The 14,587-nt window shown below is 40.2% G+C and overlaps 2 protein-coding genes across 2 annotated transcripts in view; both read left to right on the top strand.

Moving 5' to 3' along the window:
- The window catches only part of LOC149018050 (nicotinate phosphoribosyltransferase 1-like), a 33,913-nt gene extending 26,006 nt beyond the window's left edge, over positions 1-7,907 (top strand). Inside the window, exons 12-16 of the mRNA XM_089152378.1 lie at positions 62-160; positions 6,235-6,337; positions 6,991-7,103; positions 7,196-7,318; positions 7,541-7,907. Of these exons, the coding sequence (XP_089008504.1) occupies positions 62-160; positions 6,235-6,337; positions 6,991-7,103; positions 7,196-7,273 (393 nt within the window). The 3' untranslated portion in view covers positions 7,274-7,318; positions 7,541-7,907. The remainder of the gene's footprint in view (positions 1-61; positions 161-6,234; positions 6,338-6,990; positions 7,104-7,195; positions 7,319-7,540) is intronic.
- Positions 7,908-10,155: 2,248 nt separating this feature from the next.
- Positions 10,156-14,229, top strand: LOC149018049 (putative serine/threonine-protein kinase At1g01540). Its single transcript, XM_089152379.1, has 7 exons — positions 10,156-11,208; positions 11,449-11,553; positions 11,746-11,868; positions 11,954-12,124; positions 12,243-12,372; positions 12,478-12,681; positions 12,964-14,229. The coding sequence occupies exons 1-7, from the start codon at positions 10,523-10,525 to the stop codon at positions 13,111-13,113; spliced, it is 1,569 nt and encodes a 522-aa protein (XP_089008505.1). The 5' UTR covers positions 10,156-10,522; the 3' UTR covers positions 13,114-14,229.
- The last annotated feature ends 358 nt before the right edge of the window (positions 14,230-14,587 follow it).

Below are 14,587 nucleotides of genomic sequence, written 5' to 3'. Positions count from 1 at the left end.
CTAGTTGTCTTTTTCAGCATTTCTGTTTGTCTTCTAGTGGTTTACTGTTTTCTTGTTCCAGGTCTCGATACCATGCAAAAAACAGTGTTATAGATTGTATGGGAGAGAAGGTTACCCCTTGGTGGACATAATGACAAGGGAAAATGAACCACCTCCGAAGGTATGATATCACTTTATTGTTCTACTCCCCTTCCCAAGATTTGGAAATTTTGTAGCCAGAAGACATTTTATGCTCTCATCAATTTTCTATGTTTGAGCAACTATCTGAGCACAGAATAGGATTTACTTTTTCATGATAATTATAACCTAAAGTTCTCTTGTGTTACTCCTTGCTTGACAAAATATTTGGGACCTTATATGAAACGTGTTTGGCAAGTTGCAAAAGCATTATGCTTTTATTGATCTTCTGAAAGTTACCTTCATTTTAACCCAAGTCAATTAGTCAATTCCCAAAATATTTTCAATTATACTACCACTTTACAACATCTGTGTTTCCTTCTGAAAACTGTATTTATTTATATATTGGCTAACAAGATTAATTTTGTTATGCTGTAGTTTTGGACTTTAGATGATTAGTGATCTTGATGTTTTAATGTGTAAATGCTGGGATGTATTATTTAACAAACTTGAGACTTTGTAACCTCTACTTTCATACGCAAGAGCTGTCTAAGCTGATGATGGATGGCAATGCTTATCCCTCTCCATGTCACTGTGACTTGAATTTTGAAAGAACGTTAGAGTTCCATACAACCAAGAAAACACCATTTCCAGTTATAACTACTAGAAGGAGAGAATGACCAGAATGGGTTGGAAAAGATACCTGTGGATGGAACCCACTGCAAAAAGCTCCAAGGAGCTTGTGCTGGTATCCATATGGCCACTTTTCGGTTTTGTGCACTATGTTGAGAAAATAAGTTATTCACAAGTTGTTGTAATCGTCACCTTGAGAACTGATTGATCAATTACAACATATGGTAACTGGACTCAGGGTTATCTATCTTTTACATTGTGACTTTCTTATAGGAATGATTAGAATACAGACTGAATGGGAGACTTTGAGAACTAATATCATTATATTATATAGAAATCAAGGAAATAATTTTACAACAAATTCTGGTTGTTAAGGATTTTGTACTGTTCTGCTTTGAGGTTTTTTTTTTTTTTTGGATGAAAAATTTAAAATTCACTACTGAAACACCAAAAGGGGATATAAAAGAGGAACATACAAGAGGGAAAAGAGGCCAGGTTACAATCAACTAGTCGGCAATAAGGAAGAGCCTAAACCTCATGTAGCAACATAAACCTGTTCCTTGGGGTATCCAAAACTAGGGGGTGGGGAAGAGACTATAGCCCAGATGAAACATCAAAACAGATGGCTTTCCATATCAAGTTGACAGACCTAGATTTGGAAGTCCATCTCATGAGTTTCCACTCCCACCATAAGTGAGAGATCAAGGTGTAAAACATCAATTTGCCTTCCAAGTCACAAACTATCGAACCTTAAAAGGATCTCTAGAACCTAGACCAATCCCTGGAGAACCCAAAGGTGCATCTAAAGTAGGGGCAGATGGAGACAATGGCTTTCTCTTGAAGAGAACAGAGAAGGGGCAAGAGAAAGACAAATGGTTGACATCTTCAAGGCCATTCCAACAGAGGATACAGTTGTGGTTAACATTAAAGTGTCGGCGATGAGGAGGGATTGGGTTAGTGGGTAAAGATTGAAGGCTCTCTGAGCAGTGAGGGCATGACAAGGAATATGGCCTTTAAACCAAACCAAGGGGAACTTCCATGGAGGGGATGGAGCATGAGCAAGGCTCTAGAAGGGGAAGGTAGCCAAATGGTGCAATCATAGGGGGAAGCATGAAGGCGTGACAGCAGGAGGGGAAGTAAGAGCAAACTAAAGTGAGACTTAGGGAGGGAGGGGGAGAGGGGAACCTAAGAATTGCCAGAGATGAAATCTAGAAGCAAGGCGAGTTTTGGAATGCAAAAAGCATAGACCTGGCAGGGGCCGAGGAGGTTATAGAGAATGCTCTGGGTGCCAAGGGTGGAGCCAGAAGAAGGTGGAGGAGCCATCAACGATCTTGGTGGAGATGGCGGGAATGGTGAGAGGTCTCAGAAGCATAAGCTTCCTAGACAACAAAATGGGTTTAAGGGGGTGGAGGTAGTCTAAATGGAATTAGATCTTAAAACAAGTGAGAGTAAACCCAATTGATCCAAATGGAGTCATGCTTGGAGGAGATCCTCCAAATGAGCTTTAGCAGGCTAGCATAATTGTAGTCATGAATTCTCCCGAAGCTAAGGCCTCCCTTGGATTTAGGGAGGCAGATGGAAGACCACGAAAGGGGGTGGAGGAAGCGAGAGGACTCTTGTCCTTTCCACAGGAAAGCACAAAAGAGAGCTTCCATGGCATGGATAGTGGCTTTGCAGATGGAGAAGATGCCACACTAGTAAAGGTAGGAGGACTCTAGGATAGATTTGATCAAGATAATTCAGCCAATGAAAGAGAGGAATTCAAAAGGAGGGTACCAAGGGTAAAGCCTGTGAGGTGGAGAAGGGAGGCTTTCGTAGCGCCAGAGACTCTAGACAATAAGAGGAGGGAGTTTTGCAAGTTGACTTGGAGAATAGAGAGGGATTCAAAGGGAGAGGGAGGATAGGATGAAGGAGATGTTGCCATAGGTGGCTTTGGAGAAGATCATAAGATCATCCACAAAGGCAAGGTGGGTGAGGTTGAGGGCTTTGCACTTGAGGATGTGGGAGATGAGGTGCGAGGCAGTTTAGGATTAGATAATCATAGAGAGAAGTTTAAGGGCAAGGGAGAATTGGAAGGGGGATAGGGCTCAGCCTTGGCAGATGCCAACACTGAAGGGTAAAAGGCTAACGGGAGAGCCATTAGCGATGACGAAGAAGCAATATATGCCTCAGCCCCGAAGACAAAGGGAGGGAGGAAACCCATCATGGAAAGGACATCTAGGATAAAATCCCAACGGAGAGAGTTAAAAGCTCTATGGAGGTTGATTCTTAAGAGGGCAACAAGGGAATGGGAGGAGCAGTCAAACCCCTAAAGGATCTCAACACAAAGCAGGATGTTGTTAGTAATGTTCCTACCTGTGACGAAGGTAGATTGATTCTTACTTGCAAGGGAGGGGATGACCTGCCAAATTCAGTTGGCAAGGATTTTGAAAATGAATCTGTAGAGAAGGTTACACAAGGAGATAAGGCAAAAGTTCGTGAGGGAGGCACTAGGCTTCTTGGGAATGAGGTAGAGGAAGGTTTGTTTATTGGAGGAGAATTGGGAGGGGTTAAAAAAGACTCTACTTATTGTAGTAATGTGTTTTTCCCTTAAAAAAACTCCAAGGCAAGAAAAAAAACCCATACTAAAGCCATCAAGCCCAAGGGCGCGATTGTGTTTGTGGGAGTTGATAGCAGAAAGGATTTCAAAATCAAAGGGGATGGCTTGGAGGGGAATCAACAAGGAAGGAAGGGACAAATTTATTGATGAAGTTAGGGGGGAGGGGAACCCTAAGGGAAATGGACGAGTGGGCAAGTAGGGAAGAGGAAGAAAGAAACCACATCCCTTTTGATGTCATCAACATCAGAGATCCAATCATCATTGGCGAGAGGGGGGGAAGGGATAGAGTTGAAGCTGTGGCGAGCTTTGAGAGAAAGGTGAAAGGAGGTTTTCAAATCTCCAAGCTTAAGCCACTTAATTCTGGATTTATGATTAAGGAAACTCCCTTTCTAAGAACTGAGGGTGATTAAACTCAACGAGAGGGTTTTCTCTTCTTTAGAGAGGGGAGGCAAGAGGGTTCAACTGGAGGAGAGATTGGAGTGGTAAGAGGATACAAAGGAAGAGATGTGCCTAAAGGTGGAAGACTTATAGGCTTTGAGAGCAAGCTTGGTATTGTGGAGCATTCTGGCAAACACAACAAGGGGAAGGGAGTGACAATAGACTGGTTTATTTCAGGCTTCCTGGACGATGGGGAGAAATGAAGGGTTGGAGGTCCACATGTCAGAATTTAAAGGGCTTAGGAGCAAAGGAAGAGGAAGGTTATATGTGGAGGTGGCAAGTGATAAGCATGCATTTACCATTATTTATTTGGTTTAATTCCCCATACTTATTTAATTAAAGAGAGCTAATTGAGTATTTTTGTGTATTTTTCAGGAATAAGGTGATTTTGGTTATTAGAGATAATATGGAGTAAAGTTGGCAAATATTTTATATATTGGTGGATTTTAAATCATGGCATTCAATCTTGCTGCCCAAGAAATCATGAAAAGTGAGATCTTAGCCAAATTGGAAACAGGTGGAGGTCTAAGGAACAAAATTGGTAATAAATCTGAAAATCGGGTAAACAGACCTACCTTCAGTATTTCGGGCATATCTCTCTTGTATGAGCTTGGATTGCGGTGATTAAAGATGCTATGGAACGATATTGAAAATATCTACAACTTTCCAGTTTTGAGGTTTTCCAAAATCCGAAAGAATAAAGGTCAAATCGACAGGTAAAGAGAGTGGATTCATTGTGTGCGGGAGACATAAAAGAGAAGCCAGCCACAGAGAAGAGGAGGAAGACGGCGAATGCGGCTCTCATCTCTCTCATTGCTGAAGAAGAAGACCACACTCTCTCTCTCTCTCTCTCTCTCCCTATGTTTCATCTTTATTTTTCTTATGAACTTTGTGATAATGAATAACTAGTTCCTTTTCTTTGGGATGTAGATGAACCATGCTTATTTCATTAATTTGATTGTTCTATATCTTCTAGTTGATTGTGTTTGAGTTTGGCCAAAGATGTTCTATAGCTCAGCAAACTAAGCGTGCCAGGCTTCCGCGAAGGACGATAGTCTTGCGAAGATAGGGCATATCTAGGAAGACCATCCCTAATTTACTTTGAAGTGTAGAGTTATATCGATTATGGAAAAGCATTGGGGATTCGAAATCTCAAAGATCTTCACATATTCATAGTTAACGTTTTTGCATGAATTAGTAGATTTAGTTTAAATTTAGTTTTGTTGAATTCAATCTTAGTGACTTAGCCTTTTAGTTCCCCATAGTTCGACCCTGTACTTTCTGCTTGCTAGATTAGTATAGGATTTTATTTTTGATTGGTTAGCGACACGATCAGCAAGGGAGTTGTTCGAGAGACTGGGGGAGAAAGGAGGCATAAGAAGGGGGGAAGAGGGACAAGCAAGCTTCATTCAAAAGAAATCTATCAAGTTTGAAAGCGATGTGATGTTGTCTAAATCGTCAGTTGTGTCAGGTGAGGAGATGTCCGAACTAGCAAAGATCTGTGACAACGATGTCCTCAATGCAATTATTGAAAGCATCGATAGTGGACGAGTAGAGGGAATTCCCATGCAAATTTTCATGGCTGAATCTAACCACATTAGAGTCTCCTCCAAAACCCCAAGGGTAGAAACCAATAGATGAGGAGAGAGAAGAAAGGTCCTCCTAGGGGGAAGGCAGTTGTGAGGCCGGTTGGGAGGCTGGTTATGAGCATAGACAAAAGTAAGGTAGAAGGGGTTGGGCGTGGAGGGGGGGGAGGCATGGAAGTGGAGAGTTGGAGAGGAGAAGGAAGGTAGATGTGGATTTTTGTAGAGTCCCAAAGATTCCAAACGCAACCATTGGTGGGGTGGTTGTAGTTGGTAAGGAGAGACTAGGAGGGGGCAATAGCATGGGCACTGGCCTGTTGGACATGGGTTTCAAGGAGATCATAAAGGAATGGCTTTAGAAGAGTGGAGTCTCTCCTAGACATCAGCCTATTTAGCTAGGGAGTTGAGCCCCCTTACATTGCAGAACAAAATGGTGCAATACATAGAGGGGGGGAGGGGCACTGTGCAGTGCCTAACACATGAGCCATGGGTCCTACGATAGTAGGTCCGACTAAACCGGCATCAGCTGGGGAAAAGGTTGAGCATACCTCCCCAGGGGTTGGGCGGGTCGACAAGCCAAGTCTCACATTGATGGTCTTAGGGGGGGGGAGAGGATTTCAAATAAATTTGGGTCGATCAAGGAATCCAACCGGGGGGTTGGGGGGTGGGGGAAGGGGGTTTCAAAAAATTTTGGTTCTGCTTAGAAAGTTGATCCTATTGTAATGTCTTGTCTTTTTTTTGGTAAATTATCGTAATGTCTTGTCAATAACCAATGGTTGCTGCATATGCTTATTGATGTTAAATGTGCCTCTTTAATTTGGGCCTTCTAAGTGGTGATATTATTATTATGTGTTCAACATGCAGGCAGCAGAACGGATTCTGTGTCGTCATCCTTTCAATGAATCTAAGAGAGCATATGTTGTGCCACAGCATGTTGAGGAGCTACTTACATGTTACTGGGCTGGAGGTTGGGTCTGAGACTGCTAATTGGTTAATATTTTTTGATGTTTTCCAGTTTTATAATTTACCTTGCTAAGATGTTTTGTAACTGCAATTCTTACTTATACCTAGAGTTAAAGCATTATAGGAATTATTTCGTACACACAAGAAGGCATACCCAGTGGGTAAGGCTTGGTTCTAGAGAGGTTACCCTGCTTTTTGCAGAGAGGCTGTTAATGTTCTCTTAGATTCATTAGCCCTGACCACTTGGTTACTTGTCAAAAGAGGAAAGGTTATTATGATGCTTATGGATTGTTGTCTTTTGGGACCCTGGGTATGGTTATCCTGTTAAAAAAAAAAGGATAGTCTCCCTTAATTTGAAGACATTCTGGAACTCTTCAATGGAAAAGATGAGCTCCAAATATGTAGAGGCAGCCCAAATTTAGTAACTGGTTTTGATTGGCATATTCTAGTTAAGCATGGAAAACAACGAGGAAGAAACGTTATCAGTATGGAGAACTCAAGGGACAATCTCATTCATTTCACCTTTCAGTCCCATACATTGGACTTAGTTTGATTGCACTCTTTTTTTATGGATAGATATGAGAACCATGAATCCAGATGATTTAGTAGACATTTGTTTTGCTTACTCCAACGGGACTTGACTTTTTCTGCTCGAAGGTAAAGCAACAGTGGAGTTACAACCTCTTCAGGAAATAAGGGATCGTTGCATGAAGCAGATTGATCGCATGCGGCCTGATCACATGAGACGGTTGAACCCAACACCTTACAAGGTTTTTCAGATCTCTTCTCATTTATGACTACATTCTCTCAAAGCCAAATTTCACTTTTAACAGCAAAAAAAAAAACTTCCAATTTGTGGCAGGTGAGTGTAAGTGCAAAATTGTATGATTTCATTCATTTCCTTTGGCTCAATGAGGCACCAGTTGGGGAGTTGCAGTGAAGATGAATGGGCAGAGTAATACATGAAGCGTAGCATCATCGGCATGTAAGAAGACTCTAGCAACCTTCCTAAAAGATGCATTTCATATGTTCTTTTCATGCTATATCTACGCAGGAAATGAGTGTTAGAATGTGTAATTAATTAACTGTCCATATAATTGAAGCTTGTTTCCCTCTCAATTCACTTGTTGAGGGTGCCTGGAGTTTTATAATGTTAATAGGCTAGCTGCTAGCTGTTTACTGAACTATTACCCTGTAAATTTCACAGCTGAGTTAGACAATGAACTCAAAGAGTATGAACCTAGAGGAAAGCAAGAGCAGAAACTCTCTCCAGAGGAAAGTAATACGTGGAGCTGCTGGAAAAGAAGAGGAGCAGCAATTTGGTTTTTCATTATTAGTTGGTGTATATAGCCTTCTTATTTTGAGTAAAGGAACTGAGAATCATGCAATTTATGTATAGCATTCCTCCATGTGATATTCACACCAGGAGAGGATTATTTGTAACTTCTCCAGGAAACCCCTTGTATTCAATAAATTATTTTGAGAATACTTTTGACAAGTACTTTGGAAGTATAGTAGCTGAGGAGAGACCATAGGCTCTGTTTGCTTCGAGTGAAAAAATACTAAATATCTATTAATAGATATGGATTATAACAATGTTGCTCAATCCAATAATTTTACATGATTACAGTTCATAAATTCTTTAACTAGGAAACACTAGTGGGTAATCAAGGTCAAGGACTCAAGATCAAGACTGGGATTAGGGTAATATTTCAGGTTGGGATCAGGTTTAGAATCAGGATTGGGTAGGGGCTAGGCCAAACACCAAACCCAGGCTCATCTCTCAACTTGATTCTGGGCCCAACTCTTCCTTAGGATGAAAATTTTGAGTCTAAACCCTGTTAGGGCTAATAGGATCTTGCACCTTTGGTTGAATATAATGAAGTGGCACCAAGTGTAATGAAGTTTGAATAGAAAAGGTTATTTGAGTAATTATAAAAAGATGAAGGGAAAGCTTGCATAATTGTTAGAAAGGTTAGGGATGTCTGAGTAATTTTCTCACCGTTCTGATTTCCCTTCACACATCAAATCTTAGTCATAATTGAAAAATAAATAATCAACCTTAGCACCGTAAGATTGTACATTCGTATTCTTTTGTCCTATTTCTTTGGTTGGATCAACTCATTGAATGAATACCACATCTGGGCCCTCGTCCAATAACATTCCAATAGCTATTCTGCCCCCATGGAGCTCTCTCTGTACTTTCTCTGGCCACTTAAAAGGCTTTTGGATATATTTCAACAGTATTACCAAAAATAAAAAATAAATAAAGGCCTCGAATAGGCTAAAAGAGAGATGAGACCATCTGAAATAGTTATAAAGAAAAGGTATTTATGAACTTCGCATCCTAATGAAAGTGAAGTCTAACATTCCTTGTTAATTACATTGCACTACTAGCTTTTTATAGGCAATTTATTATGTTTGAAACTCAAATGAAATGTCGTAAAGACAAATACAAATTTTTAAATGAAATGCAAATGAAAATTATATTCAATAATGCATGTATGGCGTCATTGCCTATGCTTGCATTATACAATACTAATACAATAGATTACACAATAAATACCAATACAGTACAGGGGCTATTCTTTGGATGCTTCTAATTTGTATCATAATATGGAAATAGGTGTAATCTTGGATGATCCATTGATCAATGAGTTCGTAGGCTAGGTCAATGACAAAATATTGTTCTTTTCCAGAGGAGTTCACATGAAATTGTGAAAACTATAGAATTGGACGATTTCCTCAATAGTCGGGGCCTTTTGGGTTTGAGCAAGGACCGAGTGGTCGGAGTTGCAAGAAGTTTAAGGAAAATAAAGTATTGTCGTTTCTTCAAGGGGTTCCCTAAACCCCCCCCTTTTTTCCCCCCCCTTTTCCCCCCCCCTCCCCCCTACCCCCCCCCCCCCCTCCCCAAAAACCATGTATCTGAATAAGTAAAATAGGGACCGGGGGGCAACCCCCCCCTTTTGATTATTCATCTTCTCCATTTATGTTAAAACTCTAACCCATGTCTTTGTGAAATGGGCTCCTATTATTCATCTTCATTATTTTTTATTATTATGATAAAACGTCTACTAATATTATTTCTATTTTCAAAAGCATATTTTTGAATGTCAATATAAGTATTCTACTTTTAAAAATTCTTAAAACTACTTTCATTATAAAAGCAGTTGATAAATTGTCAAACGGATGCTTAAATGTTAATAGACAATTCAAAAACAGCGTGAAAAAGAATCCCATCTCTGGAGAAACATTTTCATGTTTGTTGTTTGCTCTGCCTCTACTCATGTACTTCAGCAATTTTTTCTTGAAGAAAAAAAAAACTATAGTATAATTTTATTTATTTGTGAAGACTATGGGGTAACTTTTTTTTTTTTTTTTTTTTTTTTGGTCAACAGGGTAACTTTGTTACTTGGCTGGCTACCTTGACTCTTGAAAGGTTGTCCTTCAGTCTAACAGTCTCCTCAACATTTTCCAACATTAATAGATGGTCAGAAGTTGCACAGATAAAAGCAATAATTGGGTTTAGACGTCTAGTTTTAAGCCTAAAACTTTTAGGGATTCTTCAAAAGCTAAAACAATTCTTTATACAAATTACAGACCCAAATTTTGACACAAAGATGCTGCCAACAAGGTAGTTAACAATAACAGAGATCTTAGCTCTCTCACAAACGGCAAAAGAATTAAGATTTAATAAAAAAATTGAACTCGATCCAACACAAATTTTGACACTGATGCTGCTTCCATCATCTTTCACTCACCTCTCTCATTATAAAACCCTTTCCCAAGCAAGCTGCCCTTGTTAGTGTTTGTAGCGAATAAGCAAAGAAAGTCTAGAAAACAATAAAGAGGAAACAGAAATATCGATAAGATATACCCCACCTTTTAATCTAATTTATGATAACAGCACAAGCACAAGAAGCCTCTCTTGCTCGCATTAACAACGAAGTGGAGGATCCTCTTATTCCAAAAGTCCCATCATGACAGCTGCAACTTTCTTCTTCACACCCTCTCTCTCTTCTTTTTCTATGTTCAATTTGTTAAACGTTGTTCTCTCTACTCCACTTGCAGCTGCTTCTCATCCATCTTCTGGGCTTTTCGTTTTTTCTCTTTCACTTCCTGGGCTTGTTTATGTGCCAGGTTATTAGGTTTTTGTCAAGCAAGGTAGACGAAGAGGAGGAAGGAGAGAATGTCAGACTACAAAGCTGCGTTCCTGAACGATGAACTATCGAAACGTACTTTTATATTTGGTCTACACTTGTGGGTTGTACTGGGTGTCTGCGTTGGAGCTGCCTTTGTTCTTATGCTCTTTCTGATATCACTCTGGTTCACCTCAAAACGCAATACCTCTGCAAAACACAATAATTCTCAGACCCACACGATCCCAAATGTCTCCAAGGAGATACAAGAGATCCAAATTGACAATTCCAGAAACCCAACTCGCCGCCAACAAGAAACATCAAAGTCTCATCAGCAGCTAGCCCGACTTCCTCCAAACCACCCCTTACCCGAATCAGAAATGGTTGGCACAATTGAGCGGCAATCTCTGCTTCTCCCGCCCGGGGAAGAAAGCCCAATTGGGCTTCAAAGAATTCATATTGAAATCGGAAAGGACCATAGAATTTCATACCCTGAACGTGGTGGTGGGTCTTCTCATGGCAGTGGGGAGACTCGCTCAGTTGATCAGGTACCCATTGTTGTCCCTGAGGTTTCTCATTTGGGTTGGGGTCATTGGTATACCCTTAGAGAGCTTGAAGACTATACGAATGGGTTTTCTGATGAGAATGTAATAGGTGAGGGTGGGTATGGGATTGTCTACCGTGGAGACTTGGACGACAACACCAATGTTGCTGTGAAGAACTTGCTCAATAACAGGTAACTTCTCACTCGGTTTTCCATTTATGTTTACTTCCCCACCCCTCCCTGTTTCTTCCTCAGAAGTATTTATACTTTATGCGGAATTGAATGAATTCTTATGTTTGGCCACTGAGACGTATTTGAATTTGCTACTGGTAGCCCTCTCCCCTCTTGGGCTCTTCCTAAATAATGCTATTCTCGTTGGCATGATCTCTGGTAAACCAGATAATGTTTGATTGGGTAGTTGAATTCCAATAGGGGTCAAGCTGAGAGAGAGTTCAAAGTTGAAGTAGAAGCAATTGGACGCGTTCGGCATAAGAATTTAGTGAGGTTACTTGGTTACTGTGCCGAAGGAGCTCATAGGTACTCTGCTTCTTGTTACTCTATTCGTCCTCATTTCTTCTTTTCAATTCAGACTCAGTTCATTGCATTTGCATTCTGTAAGTTGGGACATTTTTGTATGGATGTTTTTCTTTTTAAATGTATCAAATAAACTGCTAATGCCATGGAAGATGGTTGCCAGATGGGTGTCTAAACTTGTTTCTTATGTTACAGGATGCTGGTTTATGAATATGTAAATAATGGTAACTTAGACCAGTGGCTCCATGGAGATGTAGGTCCTTACAGCCCTCTTACATGGGAAATTCGGATGAACATCATCCTGGGAACAGCCAAAGGGTATGATTCCAATCCATTTGAACCAAATTCAAGCTTATTATCTACAGAAGTTTATGTCACTGGCAGTATCAAAACTGTGAATTAGGTTGACATACCTTCATGAGGGACTCGAGCCAAAGGTTGTTCATCGTGACATTAAATCCAGCAACATTTTACTCGATAAGCAATGGAACCCCAAGGTATCCGACTTTGGACTTGCCAAGCTTTTGGGCTCAGAGACAAGTTATGTCACAACTCGTGTGATGGGAACATTTGGGTTCGTTGATTTTCCCTTTTTTGCTTATATAGTCACGAAGTTCTAGTCTCCCCCAACTAGCTTCTTGAGAATGGATCAAGCAGATGGGTGATAACTTTTGTTTGAGTCTATTTTGTAGCTATGTGGCTCCTGAATATGCTAGCACTGGCATGTTGAACGAAAGAAGTGATGTATATAGTTTTGGGATTCTTATTATGGAGATAATTACTGGGAGGAACCCGGTTGATAACAACCGTCCTGCTGGAGAGGTTAGTGCTGTATTGAAGATATCATAAGCTGAGAATATGATACGGAGCTCAAATGCATAATGGTTATCCTTCTTCCCACACTCCTAATTGCAAGTGATTTTTCAGGTTAACCTGGTTGAGTGGCTTAAAACGATGGTTGCAAGTCGGAATGTTGAAGGGGTCTTGGATCCAAAGATACTTGAAAAGCCTTCATCAAAGGCATTGAAACGAGCTCTCTTAGTAGCTTTACGCTGTGTTGATCCTGATGCACAGAAGAGGCCAAAAATGGGACATGTGATTCATATGCTTGATGACTCCCCCTACCGAGATGTATGTGCTCTTTCCTTGCCTTCATTTTTTCTGCACTCCATCTCCTGTGCCTGTACCACCACTACTGTTAAGGAAACAGTCTCTCTCTCATACCCTTAGGATACTTATCATCATATCTAGATAATGGTCATAGATTTAAATAACTAAAACAAATTTGCACAGGAAAAACTCCAGCACCATTGTTCACATTTGAATCTAACGTGAATATTGGTATGTCTAGTTCATCTGACAGTGTCTTAGCCTATTTCCATTAACTCTTGCATCTCTTTACATCTCATTCAGGACCGCCGAGCTGGGACAGATTCAGGACGCCTGAAGGACAGGTTGAGAGAGAAACAGGTTGTGGAATCAGGTGATAGTAGTGAGTATGAAAGTGGCACACAGGTCAATAGGGCTAGTTGGACGAAGAAAGAATGTCAAGAAGAGAAGTAGATTGATGAATGCAGCTGAACTTTACGGTGAACGAATGGCAGATCACTGCTACTCTCAGTCCAGAGTTGGACCATGCAATTGCCATTTCTTTCATCCTCTTACACTGGTTGGATTAAATCTAGTTATAAGCTGTGGCTTGTGTATCACTTATCAGTTCTATTAATAGAATGTGTTGTATATGATGATTCGACCACATGAAGTCTTCTCATAAAAGAAGCAATTGAGGATGAGTTCATTCATTAAACAAGAAGAGTTCTTTTTCATTATTTTAAAGGTGGAGTGGGGTGGGAAGGAAAGGAGATAAAGATGTTGGATGAGGGTTCTCTGTGAGTTGGAAGATTCATTATTGTAAATTTGATTTTCATTTGAGGAAATATCAAGTCCTTATTCTATTTGCTTCTGCTTTAGGGGTTCACTACAGTCTTTTCATTGTTCATGTCTCTACCGGCCCTTATCCCTCAATCAAAAGGCAAAGAGAAAGATCCCTGATTATGGATGAGCAAAGTGTTACTTTAATATGCTTTTTGCATGAACATGGACATGTTAAGCTGTAGATGGAGGATTTCTCTTGCACAAATCAAGGAATGTTTCTCACTTTTGCCAAAGAAAGATGAAAGAGAGAATAAGATTTCAATTAAGTTTCCACAGATTCCACAGAAAAGACAGCATCTTTAGTTGTAAGGATACAATTTTAAGGAGTTAAATGACAGAAACTCTCCCCTTGCTCTTCAAGTAATGTGGGGAGCACTTTCTATGGTTTGTTTTAATGTTGGATCTTACAGGATTGGTCTCTGGACCCCTCTCTTCACATGGATCGTCAGAGATTCAAAGAAAAGCCCTCATTAGCTTAGAGAAGCCTTTATTGTGATGCAAGAAAGCTTTAACAGCTGGGATATATCATGAGATGCTGGTTTTGGTTACATTGGATTTTGGCTTTTTCCTGGTCCTTGAGAAGAGAGCCCACATCCATCAAGTGTTCCCTTTTCATAGTGGTATGGATTTTGTGATCATCTTGTATGTTGACTCCAGTCTATTTTGTGTTGGGCCAAGGCATTATGTAAGCTTTGTTTCTTGCCAGACCTGTGGTTAGAACTGGTAGAAAGAAGTCAGCACAGTGGACCAGCTTTTATGGGTTATTATTATTGCTGCCTTGGCTAGAGTGAAACTCTTGTTCAGGTTTGTTTAAAAAGTTGAAATTTGACTGAACAAAACCTGCCACTTGAGCAACTTTCTGTAGCTTGTATGTTAGATTTCAAACTTGTACCAAAAGGGCTGTCATGCCTACATGACTTCCTTATAAGAAAGTGGTTGGTTCTTTATCGATCTCTGGTTGGTCTAGTAGTTGGTCTTACCAACTACATATGGGACAACTGAAAAGGGAAAAGGATGAAGTTGGTGTCAAAGATTGAGGACAATTTTTCTATGCAATGTTATTCCAATAATTTTTGTAAACCACGAATAAGCGGCAATTTTG

The sequence above is a fragment of the Hakea prostrata genome, chromosome 4, assembly GCF_041222555.1.
Source record: "Hakea prostrata isolate BN-2017 chromosome 4, UWA_Hpros_2, whole genome shotgun sequence".
NCBI classification, from domain to species: Eukaryota; Viridiplantae; Streptophyta; class Magnoliopsida; order Proteales; family Proteaceae; genus Hakea; species Hakea prostrata.
Note: the sequence above shows the minus strand (reverse complement) of the source record. Positions and strands in the feature narration are given on the sequence as shown.